The sequence below is a fragment of the Nilaparvata lugens genome, chromosome 3 (genome assembly GCF_014356525.2).
Source record: "Nilaparvata lugens isolate BPH chromosome 3, ASM1435652v1, whole genome shotgun sequence".
Lineage (NCBI taxonomy): Eukaryota > Metazoa > Arthropoda > Insecta > Hemiptera > Delphacidae > Nilaparvata > Nilaparvata lugens.
In genome coordinates, this window is record NC_052506.1 from 30909299 (window position 1) to 30930365 (window position 21067).

At 33.2% G+C, this 21067-nt stretch overlaps 1 protein-coding gene across 4 annotated transcripts in view; it reads left to right on the plus strand.

Annotated features, from left to right (window-relative positions):
* Window positions 1-20639, plus strand: part of LOC111045452 (mitochondrial uncoupling protein Bmcp) — a 29877-nt gene extending 9238 nt beyond the window's left edge. For 2 of the 4 annotated variants that reach the window (XM_022330873.2, XM_022330874.2), the window contains exons 2-7: window positions 2629-2729; window positions 6865-7295; window positions 8807-8925; window positions 9821-9881; window positions 12622-12732; window positions 14575-20639. In XM_022330873.2, coding sequence (XP_022186565.1) covers window positions 2666-2729; window positions 6865-7295; window positions 8807-8925; window positions 9821-9881; window positions 12622-12732; window positions 14575-14694 — 906 coding nt within the window. In that variant the 5' untranslated portion in view covers window positions 2629-2665 and the 3' untranslated portion in view covers window positions 14695-20639. Of the gene's footprint in view, window positions 1-1886; window positions 2020-2078; window positions 2186-2628; window positions 2730-6864; window positions 7296-8806; window positions 8926-9820; window positions 9882-12621; window positions 12733-14574 lie in introns of those variants that run through there. The other 2 variants (XM_039423497.1, XM_022330875.2) reach the window with 2 other exon arrangements.
* The last annotated feature ends 428 nt before the right edge of the window (window positions 20640-21067 follow it).

Below are 21067 nucleotides of genomic sequence, written 5' to 3' on the forward strand. Positions count from 1 at the left end.
CACAGGACAGAGTCATGATGCCATTCCTTATAAAGAATGACCTGCAGGAATCCATTCTACCAAGATTAAAAATGGTTCGCAGAAAATACGAGTCCAAATAATACGAATAGTTTATCTTTTTCACTTCATCAATTTTATTCCAAATTTCAGATAAAAATATACAAACTAATTTTCATTATTCATTAGTAACTATTATTTTATGACAGTCATCATTTCTAATACCGTACGTCATTAGAGTTCATTACTCTATCCTAATCTATTATCGCATACTGTAACTCCATTACATTTCCGGACTCCCACAAGCTCAAACGGATGAGTTTAATTTCATGAATGTCTTCTCTATCTGCTAGTCATAATTTTATCAATCAATTTGTAAATATACTAGCCCATTCTTGATTTTTTTTTGAAACTGTTGAATCTTGAGGAATGGATAAAGACCAGATTTTCTACTTTCTTCTTACAATATAGTTCATCGATCGTCACTAGTACTAGAAAATTAAGTATTTTTTTGTTGCTTATCCAAATGAACTAAGTAGCTTATGAAACTTTTTTTCGAGAAATTCAATTCTTGAATAACTTATGTAAATAATGGAGTTGTAGTGATTCCTAGAGAAAGGAATTTTAATAATAATACAATATTGTATAGTATATTTTTCCCATACAAAGATACGACTTCTTAAGCTATGTGTACTCAGTGCTTTTTTACGGTGAGGATATCATGGACTGATGAAGTTACCAAGGGTGGTTCTGAGGATAAATTAGCCAACGTCTTGAAATTTAAAAAGCACAAATACTTGTGCCTCATGATACGTAATGGAAAAAATTTCCAGGCTAGTTAACCTGTGAGCCTGGTTAGGAAAAACTTCTACTCAATTCTTCTGGAGCGCGACTAATTAAGTAATTATTGTCCATATATAATTTGCCCAAAATATTATGCCTTGAGAAGAATAAATTTTTGCTCCAACATCTTATTTAGTAGTCATCGATAAGTAAATCAGTTTCTTGAGTTCCACATATTTTGGGTTTCACTCCATTTATTCTATCATATAGACCTAACAATAATCACACTTTCCTCGCTAAAAAATATCTTCTAATATCCAAAGACAGAGTGCATCGAATCAACTTGAGAATACTTCATGTGTTTTTTATAGTCTACTAATACAATTTATGAAGAATTGTGAAACCCCATTTCAAGTACGGCGACAGATTGTACTACATTTGTATACAATTTTTTTTTCGCTTTAATTGTATACAATTTTTCAATTTATGTACACGATTATATTCAGGCTATATATTTCATGAATTCAGATTTTTGGACACAATATATTTTTTGGTATCTTTATTCATGTAATAAAGATTTAGAATCTATTATTGATAGAAAATGTTTTTTCTTGATTTCGGGTGGGTACAAGAATGCCTAAAATATTTCCTAGTGAGGTATGGATCACTTTGTATTTAAAATATGTTATAGAATAAATAAAATAAGATTTCTAACATAATTTCTGATGAAGCACAGTTTTTACTGTTATCTCTATCGTACTGGGCATTAATTTATGGATTACATCAACGCAAACAGCCTTAGAACTGGTGAACGTCTTGCTATTTGCTTCTTAAATTAATAAAAATAATATTTAGATTATCATGCTCGTCATTATCGCGTGCAATGTCTGGTCGGCTTTTGCGGTGCGGTGCCGTGTTGCTACATCCAACTTTTCGCCGTCTCTTCTCTTCTTTCCCCTCCTCTTCCCACTTCCGTCGCTCACTCCTATCTCCGGCTGTAAGCATGCCACATTGACCTCGCTCCTCATATTTGGTCTCTTATTTAGACGCGAATTGGCCTTCACCTTGAACCTGCATTGCTGCCTTGAAAAGGTCTCTCTCCCAGTCATAGATCTGTGCTATAGAGCAGCGGCTTTCGCTTGTTCAATACTCTCGGCTGCCGGCGTTGGGGGGACCCTCTACTGTCCTCTGTTGACGTAGTAAACAATACGTCAAATCAAATAACACTGTGAGCCACAAGTAAGGCTCAAATGTCACGTGCGTGGCTGCCACAAATAACGAATCGCCGCACATAAATTCCTCCATTCAAAATTCGAATAAGTTATTTATTTGAAAATTGACTTTTTCGTTCTATTTCATCTATTACCTAGTCAGTTAATAGAGATAACTCTCTATCTCCGCACGAGTATGTGATCTGGCATTTTTTCTTATCTAGTCTGATTGAAGCAAAAACTATTTGATTGAAGATTTTTTTTGTAATTAATGTGTCTTATAATCTTTACTAAAATGATCGTAGATAGCTCTTTGGTTGAAGATTTTTTTGCAATTTAACTTATAATCTTTATTAAAATTATCGTAGATAGCTCGCAACTAGAATATTATTCATAATTCATTTTTATTATTTCTCATAATCTGATGTAAATATTGGGTGATATAATGAGCTGATGTCGGTTATTAGATTGATCTTGGTAACATTATTTGAATTTTAACTTTGAGTTCAATTCATTTCAATCTATTTGTCTATTATAGAATGAATCTGCTTTGAAAAACAAGAATAGAAATGTTCATTGCCATTGTATTTCTCTAATAGGCGTTTACATTCTTTATTCAATTGATTTTTATTTCCAGGTGAAAAATAATTACCTCAAAAGCAGTTTCGAGTGTTATGGGAGAGAGAGATTGGAGACCTTTCATTTATGGAGGACTAGCATCATGTACTGCTGAATTTGGTGAGTGGCTCAGGATAATGTCGTCTGTATAATTTTATGGAATACTATGCTCTTGTGTATGTGTATTATGCTTTTATATAAAATGTTACTCATCCGACTCTTTCAAATTCGATACTCTATTCCTGTTTGTTTCTTTGGTATATTGAAGAAATTGATAATAATTCAATGAAGGCTACTAGATTTTGTTTTTGTTGTGTTGTGGCCATGACGCAGATACACATCAATCAGTTTCTTCCGCCATTGACACTGGCCATCTTCAAGATTGCTTCTCCTCACCACCCCCCCCCCTCGAAGCGCACACCGTGAAGCTCTCCTTCTTTGTTGTGCTAGTAATAGAATGTGATAAATTGTCCGATTCACAATTTACCACGTAAAAAGCTCCGCGTCCCATGGGAAGAATTTTGACAGATTCTGTACCAGAAACCAGTTCCAAGTTCCTGCCCCACAGTCGAAGCGTGGTAAATAGTTCCAACGAGGTACAGCTCCAACTATCCGAGCTCTCATTGGTCGATTGAATTTTGTATTCTGCTTGCTTCTCTGCGGCTGCGCATGCGCTGATAGCTTGTTTACCATAGCATAGCCATAGAATACTTCACCAACAAAATTATATTTGATGACCATTCGGTAAATGAATTTTGCTCTATAGAAAATTTGAGAATAATGGAATGAAAGAAATGCACACTTTTCTAGACGGTAGGTTTGTAAAACAATCTTTCTTCATTCACGCAGCTAGTGAACGATACATTTTGGTGTAAATCAACTTTATAAGTGCGCGCCAAAAGCTTGAACCAACGATTTTGAAATGGCGCTCCATGGGAACATTTTGCACTAGTCACGTGATGGAACAATTTACGATTGGAACTGGAACACTTTACTGTACTCAGAACGTTCACAATGCCGATTGCAATTCATCAATTCAATATAATATAATTGTGTTTTTAATGAAATGACCTGACGTTTTGATTCATGTGTTCACTGATATGGTCATTTATGAACAGTTTCAATTATTCATGATTCATGTATGAAGTATTAACCGCATATTAAGTACGTATCTGCTTATTGACGCCAATTCAGTGGTTGTCAATCAATTCTTTAAAGGTGTTGGGGTTTTGATTAAGCATTTTCAATTAATCATTTCTATCAATGCTGCTCTGATTTCTGTAAATTGAATTGACATCATATCACTACACTGGTTCTGTTATTGTCTATTAAATGTTTTCTTGCTTTTTGTTGAATTATAAATTTATTCCGAACTCCTTCCTGTACTCTAGTTGTACACCTTTGCAGTTATTACTTTTTCATCTAGATTTTTTCTGATCTTAATTATTATAAATATTATATATTATTTAGTTCCTTAATTCACTGTATTTTATTTGTAATAAGTTCATTTTTGTAAAAATCAATCCCAGTTCCAGTAAGATATTTCGATAGTGGTGTTGTAAAATGTCTAGTTATTTTTTTATTGAATAATGAACAATTTTTAATTAGCAACAAACATTATAATTTTTAAACATTGCAATTTATTGTGATAGTTGTGTACATTATTTAAATTTTATGTTATCAATACACTGGTATCCCATTCCTGTGATCTTTTTTTGTGTCTTGAACTAATACGTATTATGTCAAATAAAAATAATACTTATTAAGATAAAAAAACGAGGCCTATCAATTTTTGGAGCATATTACTATTTCAATCAGAATTTGGTAAAATAACTGTTTTGGGCAGATCTGTTGTTCTCTCACGATCTTAACTATAAGATTTTTAATTTTATGAGTTCATAAAATATTTATTATTATTTTGCAGTCAGGCTACCAACTTACATTTTATTTTTCTCTGAAGTCTAGACAGACATGAAGCTTTGCAAACATTGTAAAGTAGGGCATGGTATTTATAGAAAGCACATACAACTTGAGTTATGTAGTCGCATTGAGAAAATCCAATAAGAAGAGGACTGTGAGTTGCATGTGGTCATATCTTTATATACTCTATTTACAGTACGATTTGTGTGTCTAGAAAAAGCATAGTCAATATAGTGAAAAGGTTTGCCTACAGATATACCTATGTTATTTACTAGCCCTGAGTCAATATTACCTAGTGAAATCGATGAAAACTTTGGTGTTTCCAACTCAACACCATGGATCATTCACAGCGCAATTCTCTTCTATATACTGAACTCACCAGAACTGTTACCCTGCACTACACATACTCTCCTTTATATTAATAAACGTTTTGATGTAAAAAAATAAGTCACTGTAAAAATTATACTGAACAAATTACTTGTGGCTTATGCAAAACAAAATTTAGTGTCCTTGTAGGGATATGTTATAATTTATTCAAAATTTTAAATAAATTCAAATTTATTTATTTTTGTACAGATTCATACGTACAATTACTTAATACTAATGAAAATGAAATTAGCAGTAGGTACAAAAGAACTTGAAGCTACTTTGTAGCTGCATCTTGCGGTTTACTGACAGAACTGCTTGCATTTAAGTGCAAGATTTGAAGTACTGTAACTAGTATAGCCTATAGAATAAAGGTTCACCTAAAGAGGGATTTACTAAAAATATAACTTGTCACTAATGTTTTATAATTATTACTTTATCAACATTATTTGTATTTGATTGATATGTTAATTCTGAACTCCGTGTCTTCCAATCTCATGGGTATTGACAATATAAAACAAACTATAGTCCGTGCAAACCTTAGTTAGCAGCACAGGGCTTCATGGTCAATGTCATTTCAATATAATAATAGGAGTTAATATAATACTGTTGCCGTTTTCATGCTGATTCTATCAAAAAGGCCCAAGTCTCTTAATCGCTCTTTCTCTCACACAGTTGGCTCAAAGTCTCTCTGGATTTTGTGAAATCTGATAGCATAGTCACAGAATACAATACAGAATGGAAAGTCGCCAAGTATCCTGACGCCAAAATCCGCCATCTTAAAAGAAAGTTCAGCATTAGCTGACGCCTGATTAGCGGCAATTTTAATTTCTAACAAGATGGCGCAGTCACGTGACGTGGTCTTGGTGCACTCAAGTCTTGGCGTCATGTAAAATGCATTCTGTGGATTGATACTTTCCATTCTGTATGTATTCTGTGGCATAGTACTCCATAAGAGCAATGCCGCAATCTAAGTAAGATCATAGTGGAAAACCAAAAGGAAAAATCAAAGTGAAAGGAAATCAATCAAATAGTTATCAAACACATGATTTTATGATAGAAATAAATTCTTCAATAATACAAAAATGGAAAAAATAACTAGTTCTTCATATTATGACAAATGAATGACTTATAGAATCCATCTTGGGCTACTCAGTGGCCCAAAAGTCACTACCCATAAACTATATTATAGCTACAGTATATTATCTATATAATATTATAGATTGTCAAATATGTTTTTAAATTTACTTTTTTAGTGTGAAAAATTATTATTAAACGAAAATCTCAATTAAATGTTGTAAATCACCCCAAAGACTTCTGCTACTGCAAATATTGACACAGTGTAAACAATAGAGATTATCAGTTTGGTGTAAGGGTAAGGGTAAACGCGCACTAGCACTGCCAAGACCAAGACCAAGACCAAGACCAAAGATTTACATTTAAAATGTACTGGTCTGGCAATTGGTCTTTGCGACCAGAGCGTACTGCTGTGGTCGTGCGTCTGTCGTGTCTTTGTCTGACAAGTGCGCGTTGCTCCATATAATTTCAGGTTGTCCTGGCTGCAAGTTCTTGGTCGTGGTCTTGGTCTTGTCCGTGCTACTGCGCGTTTACCCTAAGCATTCCTGACCAGTAATTAGGAGGTTTCGATTCCCGGGCTGACAAATAATTGTTGTATGGTAGCGCTCATCGAATTTCAATCTAGCTGTTTACCCTGTTGTCAATATTTGCATTAGCAGAAGTCTTCGGGGTGATTTACAGCATTTAATTGGTATTGTGGTTTAATAATAATTATTCATTAATTAGCATTTGAACAAATGCAACTTCCAATTTATTTCCTTCTGTAGATTTTTAGTGTGACTTAAATTATCTTGTTTGTTATTTTCTACCAAACGATATTATTTTTTATTGCACATGCATAGATGAAATGAATTGAAATACTTTGCAGTGAGATTGAAACATTCATTTGCAGGGACTTTCCCGATAGACACGACCAAAACGCGGCTGCAAATACAGGGCCAAGCGGTAGGCGGACGAGTGGCACAGCTCAAGTACCATGGCATGGTGGATGCGCTGCTGAAGATCTCGCGACAGGAGGGCGTGGCAGCGTTGTACGCAGGCATTTGCCCGGCGGTGCTGCGGCAGGCCACCTATGGCACCATCAAGTTCGGCATCTACTACACGCTAAAGCGCATGCTGCTGGAGCGGGGCGCCGGGGAGGGGGGTGTGCGTGCGAACGTGTGCTGCGCGGTGGTGGCCGGCATCGTGTCCAGCGCCATTGCCAACCCCACCGATGTGCTGAAGGTGCGCATGCAGGTGCTGGGAGGCAGGGGCACTGGTCTCTCGCTCGTCTCCTGTTTCCTGGATGTCTACAGGCACGAGGGCATCACCGGGCTTTGGCGGGTACCTATGCTATGCTATCAGTCACATTCACTTAATTTCATTTCACATTTTATAGAAGTGATACACTGTCACCAGTGTAAATCCTCCCTCCCACTTTGTTGACCTTCCTATTCAATTATAAACAAAGATTTGATAAAATATAGTACAATAATACTATAGTATTATGAACTGAGAAATATCCAAGTAACATTAAGTTAGGTATTTTGAAATTGATTCAAAATATCTGTAGAAATTTAGCCTGTTCGAACAGCTACAGCAAAGCTCTGCAAAGTTATGTTGAATTTTTTCTCTTGCATATGCATTTGTATGTTTATTATTCACCTCAACAGTGAAATTAATAAAAGAAAATGATTGTAGGGAGGGAAACTATTACAGGAAGGAAATTACAATGCCAATTCATCCGATTCTAGTTGTTATAAATTACTGGAATTCCTTGTTATGTTCAATTTTTCATCCAGTTGTGACTTGTAATGCTAAATTATAACATAAGATGAAGATTTGATTTGTATTCATGAACTCACTCATATTATCTAGGATAAAAAGGAAAATAATACAGAGTGATTCAAAATGAATGTCTCAATTAAAAAAATATTTATTCAAATAACTATGCACACGAACCAATTCCACACCAAATTACTCACATATGCATCAATTTTCTATTGGTATATTATGAGTGTTCTATATTGTCTCCTTTAAGTGTCCTTAAGTGTGAATTAGTTTGTGGTTAAGTGGTAGAATGGACATTACTGTTCAAACTTCCCACGTCATCAAATAAAAGTCATTCTATTTTCATTTTGAGACTTGGGCGACATTTTCAAAAGAATAGGGCCTATACAACATGGTTTGTGAAAATTCACAAAAACCTTCACTTCAGGCGAATCTTGTTCATTATGATAATGCATCGTTTCATGTATGCGTTAAAGTCAATTGACATACACTTAGTATTTGGGGAACCGGAAACCCTCAGTAAGCAGTGGAGCCTGAATGAGACTCACCTAAGTGAACGTTTCCTGTGCACTTTCACAAACCATTGTGTATGGACGTACTTTTTTGTAGATGTCATCCGAGTCTGAAAAGGAGTGCACTTAGAACACTTATAATATTCTAACAGAAACTTGGTGCTTCTGGAAGTAATTTGATGTGAATTTGGTTTATGTGCACCGTTGTTTAAAATAATTCCAATAATTAACTTTTTAATTAAAATAATTGTTTGATATTCATTTTCAATCAACGTATGATAATAAATCAGTTATTCTGGGAATATCAATATTTTCATCATAATAACCTTAAACTGGCTGATAATATTATTTAATTTCACAGTTTCTATAAAATTCAAGTAGAATATGATGAAATTTATTATAACGCCAAATTCGTGAATTTTATTCACGAAGAAAGTATATGATTCATTTGTATTTATATTTATAGATTTTGATTTAATTTGAAATACTAGATTCAATGTGCGATTGAACTGAACCAGTTTTGTTGAATGGAGGCTTTTTATGTGTTTGTAGGGCGTGGGCCCAACGGCGCAGAGAGCAGCTGTCATTGCTGCAGTGGAACTTCCGGTTTATGATTTTTGTAAGCAGCAGCTCCTTCCCGTCTTCGGTGATCGCATCACTAATCACTTTGTGTGAGTCTTCATATCTCTCTCTGCATTAGCCTTAACTCAATCTCAATAGTGGAAAAATATCTTAAATTCCGATAAATCATATTTGATGCAGTTTTGAATAAATTAAGCTTATCTTGAAGTTTCATCTACCGGTACCTACCTAAAGCTAATTTTCAATAAAATCATGTGAGAACTTGTATTATAAATTTTTAATCAATTTTCAAGCATCCATAAGCGTGGGCACTAACGACAGGACAAGTGTTTTGAACATGTTTACACACAAATATCGTCATACATTGTTGTGTCAACATAGCAAAAGACTTTTCTAGGTTAGGTTTTCCTTTCTGGAAACAATGAAAGTATCGTTGGGAGTATTGGTGGTGTAAGAAGGTTCGGGCTGAAGATTAGGTATCTTAATGCCTAGTAATCAGGCACTGCTTACACTACTACCAAAAATTTCATTTCCAGTATATTTTTGTGAGACAATAATATTATAGAAATTGAATAGAATTAATTCAAATACAATTATTGTTATAATCACTGAAACAATAATTATCTGGAGCACTTTTTATGAATCTTCCGCTGACCTGTAATAGTGCAACGCTCCCCATGTAGGCTGATACCAAAGTAGATCTTGGGAATAGCAATGATAATTGGCTGGGATAACGCTTCATATCTTATTATACCAAACCAGCTATACATAATGTTTGCTATAGCTATAATGAACCAGCTATAATAAACCCTAAAGTAATTCACTTATTTCACAACTAGATTTTTAACCATTTTAAGGTCCAAGTTTTACCAAACACAATTACCGGTACCTGTGCAGAGAAACCAGGCTTTTTATGAAATTTTCCAAGTTAGTTTATTGAGTATGACAGATGCTCCCACTAAAATGTCATTGTTTCTCTTCCAGGTCCAGTTTTATAGCTAGTCTTGGAAGTGCTGTTGCTTCAACTCCTATTGACGTGATAAGGGTAAGTGCATCTGCAAAGTACAAAGTACCTCTTTCTCAGAAATCTATAAGTGTGTTATTACTCTTCTCTTCTACGCTTATTTAATTTCCTTTCTTCACTACATCTACATCTGTAATATGCAAAATCTTACTAGTCCAGGCAATAAATGCTCAAAAGAGGGTATAGAGGGAAAAGTTTGGAAGACAATTTTTGACTCCGTAGTTCTGTTTGAGGTAGTAAGGAAATAAACGTACCAAAATTCCCCACCCCTATCCCCTGTGCTAAGGTTATTTTTTATAGATTTAATTTTATTAAATTTTTCTATTCACAACATTTAAATTGATTTTTATTTATGGGATATCCACTGAGGGTGGGGACTATTGCTAAGTTGGTGGGGGTGGGGGTGGCTCAAAGGTACCATTTTTTAGTTTCTCGCAAATATCTAGAAAACTATGCGTCTAAAGAACATAATTATTTCGTACAAAATTAAAGCTTAGAAAACTTTCTAAAACATTCATCCTACAACATTTCCCATATTTCTCATAGTAAAAATATCCATCCGAGCCTGAAGGTGTAACATTTTTGAAACACGTATGCCTCCAATTTTTTGCTCTTTTTGGCATCATACCTTTTCAATTATTCATGATGAAAATCTATGCTGATTATGAGCTTATAGAGCATTGAATTCTCTTTAATTTGGTGTATAATGTCTCCATTTTATGCATTTCCCCACGGTTGTAGCTGTTTTATTGTTGAGTGTGAAATCTTCACTTTTGCAGCAATAGATCAGTTGACAAAGGAATTTGGAGGGAATGTTTGGAACTCCATTTTTAACTTTGCAGCTTCGTTTGAACCAGTTTGGAGGTGGACATATCAAAAGTCCTCATCCCTACCCCTAGTGCTAAAGGGATGAGGGTTGTTTAAAAGTTGCATTTTTCAGCTTTTTGCTTCCACGCTTATATCTTGGGACACGCTTAGCTCCATCGACATGACCAGCTACTCGAAAATGAAGCTTAATAAATTTCCTACAAGTTTTGTCTGGTTCAGTTTTGTGATATCTCCAATAGTTTTTGCGATATATGCTCTTGAAAATGTAAAATTTACAAAAAACCGAGGCTATTAAACACATTTTTGCAGTTTCAGGACTTATAACTCGCCAACAATGCATTGAAGAACTAGATACCAATTGCAGGATTGAAAAGCATTAGATTCTCTTTCATTATTTCATAAGTGTCAGGAGTGAATTTTCTAATTTAGTCTTGTCCAAAAATCGTCTTCCAAACTTTTCTACCGTATAACCATTCATTGACTGGACTATACAATATTATCTGCACTCTCAATTTCATAGTTTGGAGTTGATTAATTTCCATAAGTTCTATACTTCAGTAACAGCTTACTATAAGATGCCCAAACACTAGTGTTGCATGTTTCATGAGTGCATCACACGACAGTTCTACAGTTACTTTCTAAAACATAGAAACGGTTCTTTCCATTGTGATTCATTGTACGAGGTGCGGCAGATCCGACAAAGCAGTTGTTCACGATTGTTACATCACCTGTGATACGGCTACAAATTTGTCTAATTTTTTTCATTAGTTAACCCCATTTCAGTACATTGATTGGATGGGTGCTCATCGTGGTTTTGCCGTACGTATCCAGTTTAATAATTATTATATTGCGTTTTCATTTAAAGTTCCATTCTTTTAAAATGACGATTGTTCAAAAATTATGCCCAGTAAACTACGGTACTGCTCACACAGCTCGAATTGCACTTTTTGAGGGAAATGTTTCCGGGTCGCATAGTCTCTTTTAGATGTGGGTGGCTTGCACGGCCATCAGAACTCAGAATCTGTGACTTCTTCAGGAATATCTGAAGGATATGGTTTTCAAAGACTTGAGAAATGTTGAAAAATGTTTGAGAAATGTTGAAACAGTGGAATATTTATGAAGTGAATGCAATACCCCGAGAGATATGTGAACAAAAGCTGCTAAAATTTTCAGAGATTTTTAACAATGTATTGTTGATGCTAACGACCACCATATATACATTTATCAATATGATATGTATTTTTATATAGTAATATTAAATATATTCGACCGATTCAGAAAATAAAGACATTTTTTCTTTATATCAGTCACTTTTATTGCTCTTTCAAACTGCTTAGCTGGTTCAGTCGCTCCTAGTACTTCCAAATTTGTAAGAATTATGTCCCGAAAGTGGATTGGTATGTTTCATGATACATGAGAATTATTAATCAAATCAATTTTTAATTTTGGTAGTAAAAATTATATCAATTATGAAATATGTTTTACATAAGTATTTTTTTTGTCTAAAAATTGGTTGTCTCTAAAACGAGACAACTGAAATGTTTTGAGAGCATTTATCTCTGAATGATGCTTTTAAAACTTTTGTTACTTGACTGGATACAGTCAAATAGACTTCTAGCTCCAAAAGTATTCTTTTGAAAACGTGATAACCACAATTTCAAGTTGATCCATACTTCTTGATTCATCATTTTCAAGAGCATGGATAATGTTTCAACTTTGAGACTATTAAATAACATTTTTAATTGGTTGAAAGTTTGTTTCTCCACAGATTTAAGTGAATGTGGTGTTCAAGCTTCAAAAAAGTTATTTCTTATACTCAAAATAAATTATTTTGAACAATCAGTGACTTGTAAAGCACATGTTCACCTGGCTTACTTGTCTCTTCAGATGAAAAAATATAAGAAATTAATTATTGTTATCTATTATTTTTCAGACTCGACTGATGAATGATAGAAGTTTAACTAAATCGTTGGCGAGTAGCAGTGCCAATGGTAACACATTAGTTGTTAGGAACTACTCGGGAAGCATGGATTGTCTTATTCAGGTGAGGATGAATATATCTCGAGTTTTCTCATCAACTTGAAACGGAAAGTTTTTCTCTTACCATAAAATAATTCATTTGAATCTTCTTGAGTTCATCTTCTTATAACCTTGGCTCCAAACTCACTTGGAGTACCCACACTGAAGCACTTTGTAGTCGCCTATCCAGAGTAATATTCTTAATGAAAAGGTTGAACTCATGTACTAGTGCTAGTTTAACCTTGATGGAATATTTTGCTCTTTTCCCCTTCCACTGACAGTATGACACCCTACTTTGGGGGGGAGGCAATTCAAGTGGTTCCACCGACGTATTTTTGTGTCAGAAGAGAGCTTTGCAAACCATTTTTAATCTAGCTAAAATGTATTTCTGCAGGCCATTCTTTAAAAGAAACGGCATCATGACCCTGCCCTGCGTTTTCATTTAAAGTTCCATTCTTTTCAAATGACGATTGTTCAAAAATTATGCCCAGTAGACTACGGTACTGCTCACACAGCTCGAATTGCACTTGAAGTTTTGAGGGAAATGTTTTGCAGTATATTCATGCTGCAGGCTCTGACATTTATCAAAGATAACCTGAAACAATTAGATCTAAGATGCGATAGACATGAGCACTCTCCCAACAACCAAAGGTGCTAGAGTGGTAGAACCCCACCGAAAATCCGGGTTCCTTTACATCCTTAATCTTCTATATCCTACATCCATACCCCCTCTCCTAGCCTTAAAATCCTCCCACTTGAACCTTTCATATTTTCCCTCTAAAAAGGAAGTTTAATTCAAATAGTTTTCTACCGTTTGCATGCATTTTTACAAATATGCCCTGTTCCATACAGTAGTTATTTTTTGTTTATTAAAGTTAATGTTTGTCATAGGTCCAGTCAGACCTGGAAATGTAGAATTGATTAAATAAATATCAAATATTTCCAATATACAGATGTTCTTTATTGTGAACGTACAATATTACGTCGGAAACTGCATAATGTCTGCATTTTCGCCCACCATATTACATAAAAATTGTAGGCTTGATGCCCGATCCACTTATTTGGAAGTAAGTATGCCTATTTTGGTGCGTTCACCTTTACCATTGAAGGCAGTGGTGCTTTGAGAAATCTTTCATGGTGCTGATTTCATGAAAATAACAAAGTATTTCTTGTTACATGTATTAGGTAACAATCTTGCAGATTTTATGTACTGAGCATATTATTAATATCAAGTATAATGGGCAGTTTTCTAGCTTGAAATAATATATATTTAGAGGAAACTGCTTCGAGATTTAAGAATTTGTGAATTTGTAGGTCCTTATTTTGACAATAACTTTAACTTTTCAATTTCAAGTTTTGATCTTAGGCTAGATTTCGATTCTATGTATTGATGCCAATGATTTAAGTAATTTTTTAGTAACGATTTAGACACCCACAATGTGTATGCAATATTTTCCTTGGTCAGAGTTCATGCTGTGTTCAACAGACACCGAATGCTTATGATCTATTTTTTTCTATTGTGGATGCTGCCTACATGAGATTATTTGCTATTTGCTTGTGCATGAGATATTAAGCTTCCATGTCCACCGGCGGGATTCGAACCCAAGACCAGCAAACTGAAGGGTACAACGCCCTTCCTGGCCGGCAATTACATTGTATTTATAAAATTGTATTTTACATTGTAATTTATTATATTTTCAATTCATAGGAGTCTCAAAAAAGTCGATTCATGATTTGTTTTCCATTGATCTTATTTCCTTAAATATCATACCATGCACCTTTATAACCTTCGTTAAAAGAGGACCAAATTTCACGTTGATGTGGACGTGACCTGTGTCATGCAATATAATTTGAGTTGTTGTTGTAGACTGTGCGCAATGAAGGGCCTCTGGCGCTGTACAGGGGCTTTGTGCCGACGTGGGTGCGCATGGGTCCATGGAACATCATATTCTTCATCACCTACGAGCAGCTCAAGGCGTTCTACTGAGCTACCTACTTTGTGCCTGCTACCTCCCAAGTTACCTTGCTGAGTTGCTGTCATCCGTTCCTATAACAGATAGCGAATTTCATTTATAAATGTCAGCAATTTTTTTCTGTTCGGTTTTAAATCGACTTAGATTGCTGTTCTCCTAATCAACTAGGTTTTATTATGCTATGATTCTAACAAGAGACAGACATTTATTATCAAGGTGCGTACAGACTTTTGCGCCACGAACATTCGCTTTTCAAGAGCTGATTATGTCTGTGTCATACTGTTTCTGTACAAATGTACAGATGTAATGAGCATAGCATCAGCTGATGAGAAGTGAATTGCGCATGTTCGTGACGCATAAGTCTGTACGCACCTTTTCAGGCAATTTAGCATTTTAGGCTTTCCCAAGTAGGTTATTTGCCAAGGACTTTATCTAGAAGATTAATTACTTTCATTGATGAAAGTTACGATACTGTAAGGCTGCAAAAGCTCAATCCAAGATGAAGGTTGATCTAATCGATTTTTAACTATTAAAGCATAATAACCGTTTGGGAGTATGCGAATCGGTTTCTTAACTAGTTTATGATTAACCTCCCAATTACGGAGCTCACTTACATAATTGAGACACTTCGTATTTTTATTTAGCTTATTTATCCCGTTCTCTTGTGACTAAATATAGACGTGTCTAAATCTTCAAGTTACCAAATTCTTTCATTCGAAATGCTCTTGAATATAGTAATATCTAAAAATGTAGTATTTGGAATTCTGAATTTCTTGATGAAAAGTAATATCAATCCCTGCCTATAATCTCTGCAGTAGCTCAAATGTAAAATTTTGAGAAAACCTCGAATCTGATAGCAACAAGTAATGCTTTGTTAAATTGAGTTACTATTGAAGAGCCAGACAGCGAATTACAATGGTAGTGATGGTTTGCAGTATTAACTAGTGCGTCATTGCACTATTTTGCAAACGTGCTGTAAGTTGAATCAATAGCAAATTTAATTCAGCGTTTTACCTAACAGTACAAATTCTAAAGTACCAAATGAATGTGGAATCATGTCTGGTATAGAATTCTATAATTGTTTGTTATTAGAAGCTTAACATTTCATATTATATCATCTCGATTCATGTGAAAGTCAACTACTCATCATATACGATCAGAGAAATATTCAAAATGTTTATAGCTGCACCGCTATTCAACGCTCAGAAACATATTTGGAATGTGTATAGCTGCACTTTAAATGTGCATTTCATAATATAAGTTGCAAATTATTGCATTTCTGTCAATCCGTTTCAATTTCCTCATGATGTTCAGTCTCATTTCCTCCCTACTTTCCAAACTGATTCTGCTTTTGTATTCATGCTGTCAGATTTCTTGCTCTTGCAACAGACTTGTAAATCCAGACATTCCAATTCGTCTCGCACTATGACTATTATTCTATAATGAATAATTTGGAATCATACAAAATGTCTTGATGTGCTTCCATCTATCATCATTTCATTCTAATGGCTCTGTGCGTAAATCCCGCCCTTTCAACAGCAAAAATGAAAATGAATTGATGATATATTTTTCCAAGATTGCCTTGCCTGTCCAATCCTTCAACATATTAGAAGTTAAAAAGAGTAGTATGAAAAACTTTTCATTTATTTCAACATCACATTATGTAAAAGCTTAATTTTCCCATAAAAAAATGAAGAGCTTTTGTTAATTTGATCGAATGAATTACCTGAAATGAAGCTCACAATTATCCGAGATAGTGTCTTAGTCAATCCATAAAGGGTGCTAATTAATGTGAATATTCATCCTATTCAATTATATTGATCACACGGCTGTAAGGTTGATTACGATAACTAATTATTATTATTATTGTCAGTAAATTATACCGTAGTATAACTATATGTTTACTCTTCATTATGAAATTGTAAATTGTAGAGAGGCTTTAATATTATTTAAAATTGAAAAATTTAGATTTATAGGTTATCTAATATAAGATATTTTTCAAACTGACCTCTATTATAGGTACAGTAATTAGAATTCTCAAAATAGATTCAAACAATCTGTATTGAAACAGAGTTGTAATAGAATTAAATGCTAAAATGTACCTGTGTTGGATTAAAAACCAAAAATTAGCTTACACTTTTATTATTGAGATAAACGTCTAATACGTTGTGTTCCGTTCACAGTTTGTACGTTTGTACCCTACTGTACTTTTAGGAATTTCTAACATAATATTTCAATGGTATATATCCACATTTTTTCCAAGTATAGTAAATCTAGAAACCTTCTCTTATCAATTCTAAGGTTGGAATATTTTTATTTAGTTTTCAAACATCAACATTTTAAATTTCAAGTTTATGTCGTTTGTTTTGAAGTGCAAATTGGACTCATACTTTTAAAAGTGGAAGCATAACATTATTCTTTTTTCAAAACTTTTATTCATAAAAATTCGGGAGAGAGACAGTTTTGGGCTATGCCTGTTTTCAATAAGTTGTGGTTGTCAATAAATAGAATAACTAACTTGTCACGAATAATGTGGGATTTTGCATTTGAAAGTATTTTGTGGAATTCTTTTCAACTGCTGAATTGTTACAAGAACATCCTATTCAAGAAACTGCATTATTTTCCGATGAGCAAGGAAATTTAATAATTTGTTAAACCATTATTCTGAAATTATTTTTCCCATTTGTTGTTGTCCTTTTTGTTATGAAAAGTTTGAATAATCCACCCAGTGGCATTTATGTTTGTCTTGTTACTAACAAGAATATTACTTACTGTTACTATTGTTTATTTCAATTCGTAACTTTTAATTGTGTTTATAGATTTTAATATTTTCAAATTGCACTACGTGTCAACTGTCAGGTGCAAAGCCCATAAAAACTATTCTGTAAAAACTAGAAAACAAACAATCAATTCTAATTATTAGAAATTGTTAATCACATTAGAATTAGAATGTAATAAGAGTTTGGATAAATAGGTCCGTATTTTGGAATTGTAGGCTATTTCTAACTTGAAATAGAATATTATCCAAGAAAAAGAAAATCTTTGATCTGTGAAATACTTATAAGGACTCTTTCAGGATGGATTATATTTGAAATCATGAATAAAATAATCGTATTTAGAAAAACTACAACTCTACGTAATGCGCTTTCTGTGGTATGTGATGTAATGTTATTGTTCAATGGGTAATTTATATTGTAACTTCAAGTAATGACTTAATTTTTCAGAAACACATATAATAGCAAAACTTATCTAAAAAATATTCTACTCAAGCTGTGTTTTTGAAAAAAAATCCCTTTAAATGGTTATTATCTTCAACGCTTTTCATTTCAAGAATTAAATGTGTTCTTTAAATTGATTTCTTTTTCAATTAGCACTAAGAAAAGTATCACGTACTCTATTCATGAATTTTCCACTATTCATGCGTTTCCATAAGTGATACCTCACATTTGGGGGCGCATTTGCTGACTCAGGTCAAAGATGTTACAGCTGGTGTGTTAAACTGGTGAAGGCTATAAATCCATGTTTCTGTTCTGTAAAAAAATTGAATCATATATGTTATGGTCCGGTTGCACAAAATATGTTGTTATTCCGGTTGTAATCATGATTGAATGCAATGAGAACCAATCAGAGAAGGCTTTTTAAAAATAATGCTTCTCTGATTAGTTCTTGTGGCATTAATCACGCTTAAAATTTAACTGGCATTTGTGAAACCGGGTCTATATATATTCATATAGGCTTTAATATTGTAAAATTCCGTATTTTGTAAGACATATTATGTTTCACAAACTGATTTTACCAAGAAAAATATGGTCGTTTTGTAGAATGTTTTGAAATTTGTTACTTAGATAATGTTAAAACATTAGTAAAGGTGTATATTTTTACTTCATCAATATTAGTACATGGATCTTGAATGAATAAACATCAAACAATTTAATGATCAGTATTGTTAAACACTAGTTCTAGTAAAATAATTAATTTATTCATTATTGAGATAGGCTTGATAGGATAGCCTATGCTCTATTGATTTCGAGACAGTGTATATGCAAGTGAAGATCGGAAATGTTTTATAAAATCAAAGATCTAGTTGTCATAGTCTTTGATGAACAGTATATTTTAAACTCTTCCTGAAGTTTTTATTTTTATTGTTATTTTCTATCTAAATAGATGTCTATATTTCCTATATATACATGTATATTTAACGTTATCCTTAATATCATATTTTTACTGTAAAACTGGATAATAGAGTGACATTTTAGATAGTACAGTAAACTATTTAGTAATGAACTAAAAACAAGTCTTACATTCTTGAATTATTGTTGAATCCATCTTCAAGCATCAATATTATTTCATTCCACTTATAGAAAAGCTTTCACTTAATTCTTTTTGCAAAATGTTTCAAGAAATAATTTTTGTATTCTCAATTTTCTCTTAATGTTTAATGAAAATTACTTGATCTGTGTTGAACATTTTTACAGACTTCTCACTTCTCAGTGTGTTTCTGTATTGAAATAGCTCTGAATAATATTTGCAATAAATACGAGTACATCGACTTACTGAAAATTAGAATTCATCAATCCTGATTTCTTGTGTTACTTGTTTTATTTTAGTGGTCAGTATTGTACTATAGTTATTCCTAGTAAACAATTTTAATTATCTTCCCACTTTAATTTTTTCATCTAATTATTATTGATAGTAGTTATGATGAGGATATAGTTTAAAGTTATTAACTTTCAATATTGATTAAATGTTTCAATATGTGTATTTATTGCTGTTTAATTAAATTTTCTGTACTCAAATTTACTTTATTGGTGAATTTTTGTCTAATTTATTGTTCTCTCATATGAATGATTATTTTTGATCAAATTCTTCTCAAAGATCAGTTCTCATCGGAATCTGGCAAATTTAGTAGTCTAAAGTTGTATAGCGCAAAGCTCCGCTTACTTTTTTAAAATTTCCCGTTGCCTCATTCAGTATTACATCTTATATTATACCTTTAATCTGAGCAATTCTGTCAAAAAGCAGCCAGATGTTCCACTTGTTTTATATTTTTGACCTATTTATATTCAAAATACAAATTAAATCTGCACGTATAGGACCTCTAACCTTTCTTTGGCACAAACCTTATGTAAATTTACCTAATATTACAGCCTAAGTGGCAAAATTTTGTACGTATTTTGAAATATAAGGATTATGTGCAGTATTTAGTGGAAATAACTCACACATGATAAGTATTCCTCCTCTCCTATAACATAATTCAACATCAAGTTGAATGTTTCAAGAAATTGAATCTGAAAACACTTGATTTGAATATTAAATTAGAATAACAATAAATGCGTATTCTTAATGCTACACGTTTATCGTGAAATTATTTTTACTGCAAAATGCAAAATAAATAGTAAATACACCTATCATCATCTATTAGTATTTTGAAAGATGGACTAGATACCGTGGGGCCGGCCTACTATATACGGCAGCAATCAATTTTAACAAAGGAAGCAGTGCTTTGCGCTTTTTTGTTCACCCATTCTAAATTCAGATATTTTATAAATAACCGCTCCTCTACGGAATAATGTACCTGCATTTGAAATATACAAGTCTTGTAATATTTTTTTATATCAGTGAAAAAAGTTTGTTAAATTATTCTAAAATGAATTTTAGCTGTTGTTATTGTCTGAGGAACTGCAGTTTGTTCACACTTTGTCATATTATTTGATGTGTTATTTCTCATTAGTATTTATAGTATTGCTATTGGTCTCAATAATTCAATTATTGAAAAGTTGTACAAGGAGACTTTTCCAGCTAAGTCATTGTTATCGGAATTATCGTTTGCGATTTGTTATCGTTTGATAATATGTAACATAATGTAAGTTTTCTATTTGTCTGAAAACATTTGAAAATATACTCTTCAAAAGAGTTGATTGTAGTTATTTTATTTAAAAAATATAGTTCTTTTTTGGAATATTGTCTTCTCTCTATCTTATACCAATATTACACATAATTTACTACGATCATTTTTGCAATGGGACTCCCAGAAGGAAGGTTTGGGCTCTGCGTCTGGTACATAAAGCCCCAAATTTTTTTAATTAAAACTCTTCTCTAGAGGACCCTAAGGCATGGGACCGGCTTCCTCTATTACGCATACATTGTAAGTTGCTACAGTTCAACTTTGATTCATACATCACTACAGTTCAACACCACTGACACAGCAAACAGAGGGAAGACCTTTAAAAATTAATTAATAAAAATAATATTTCATAGTACCATTTTTCAAAAACTTTTTTATGTAAACACTTATTATAAAGCACAACTTTCGGCTTTCAAGCCATTTTCAAGTTTTTTTCCAGATTTTTATATACGGCAAGTGATTAAATAAAAAAACATTTTGGA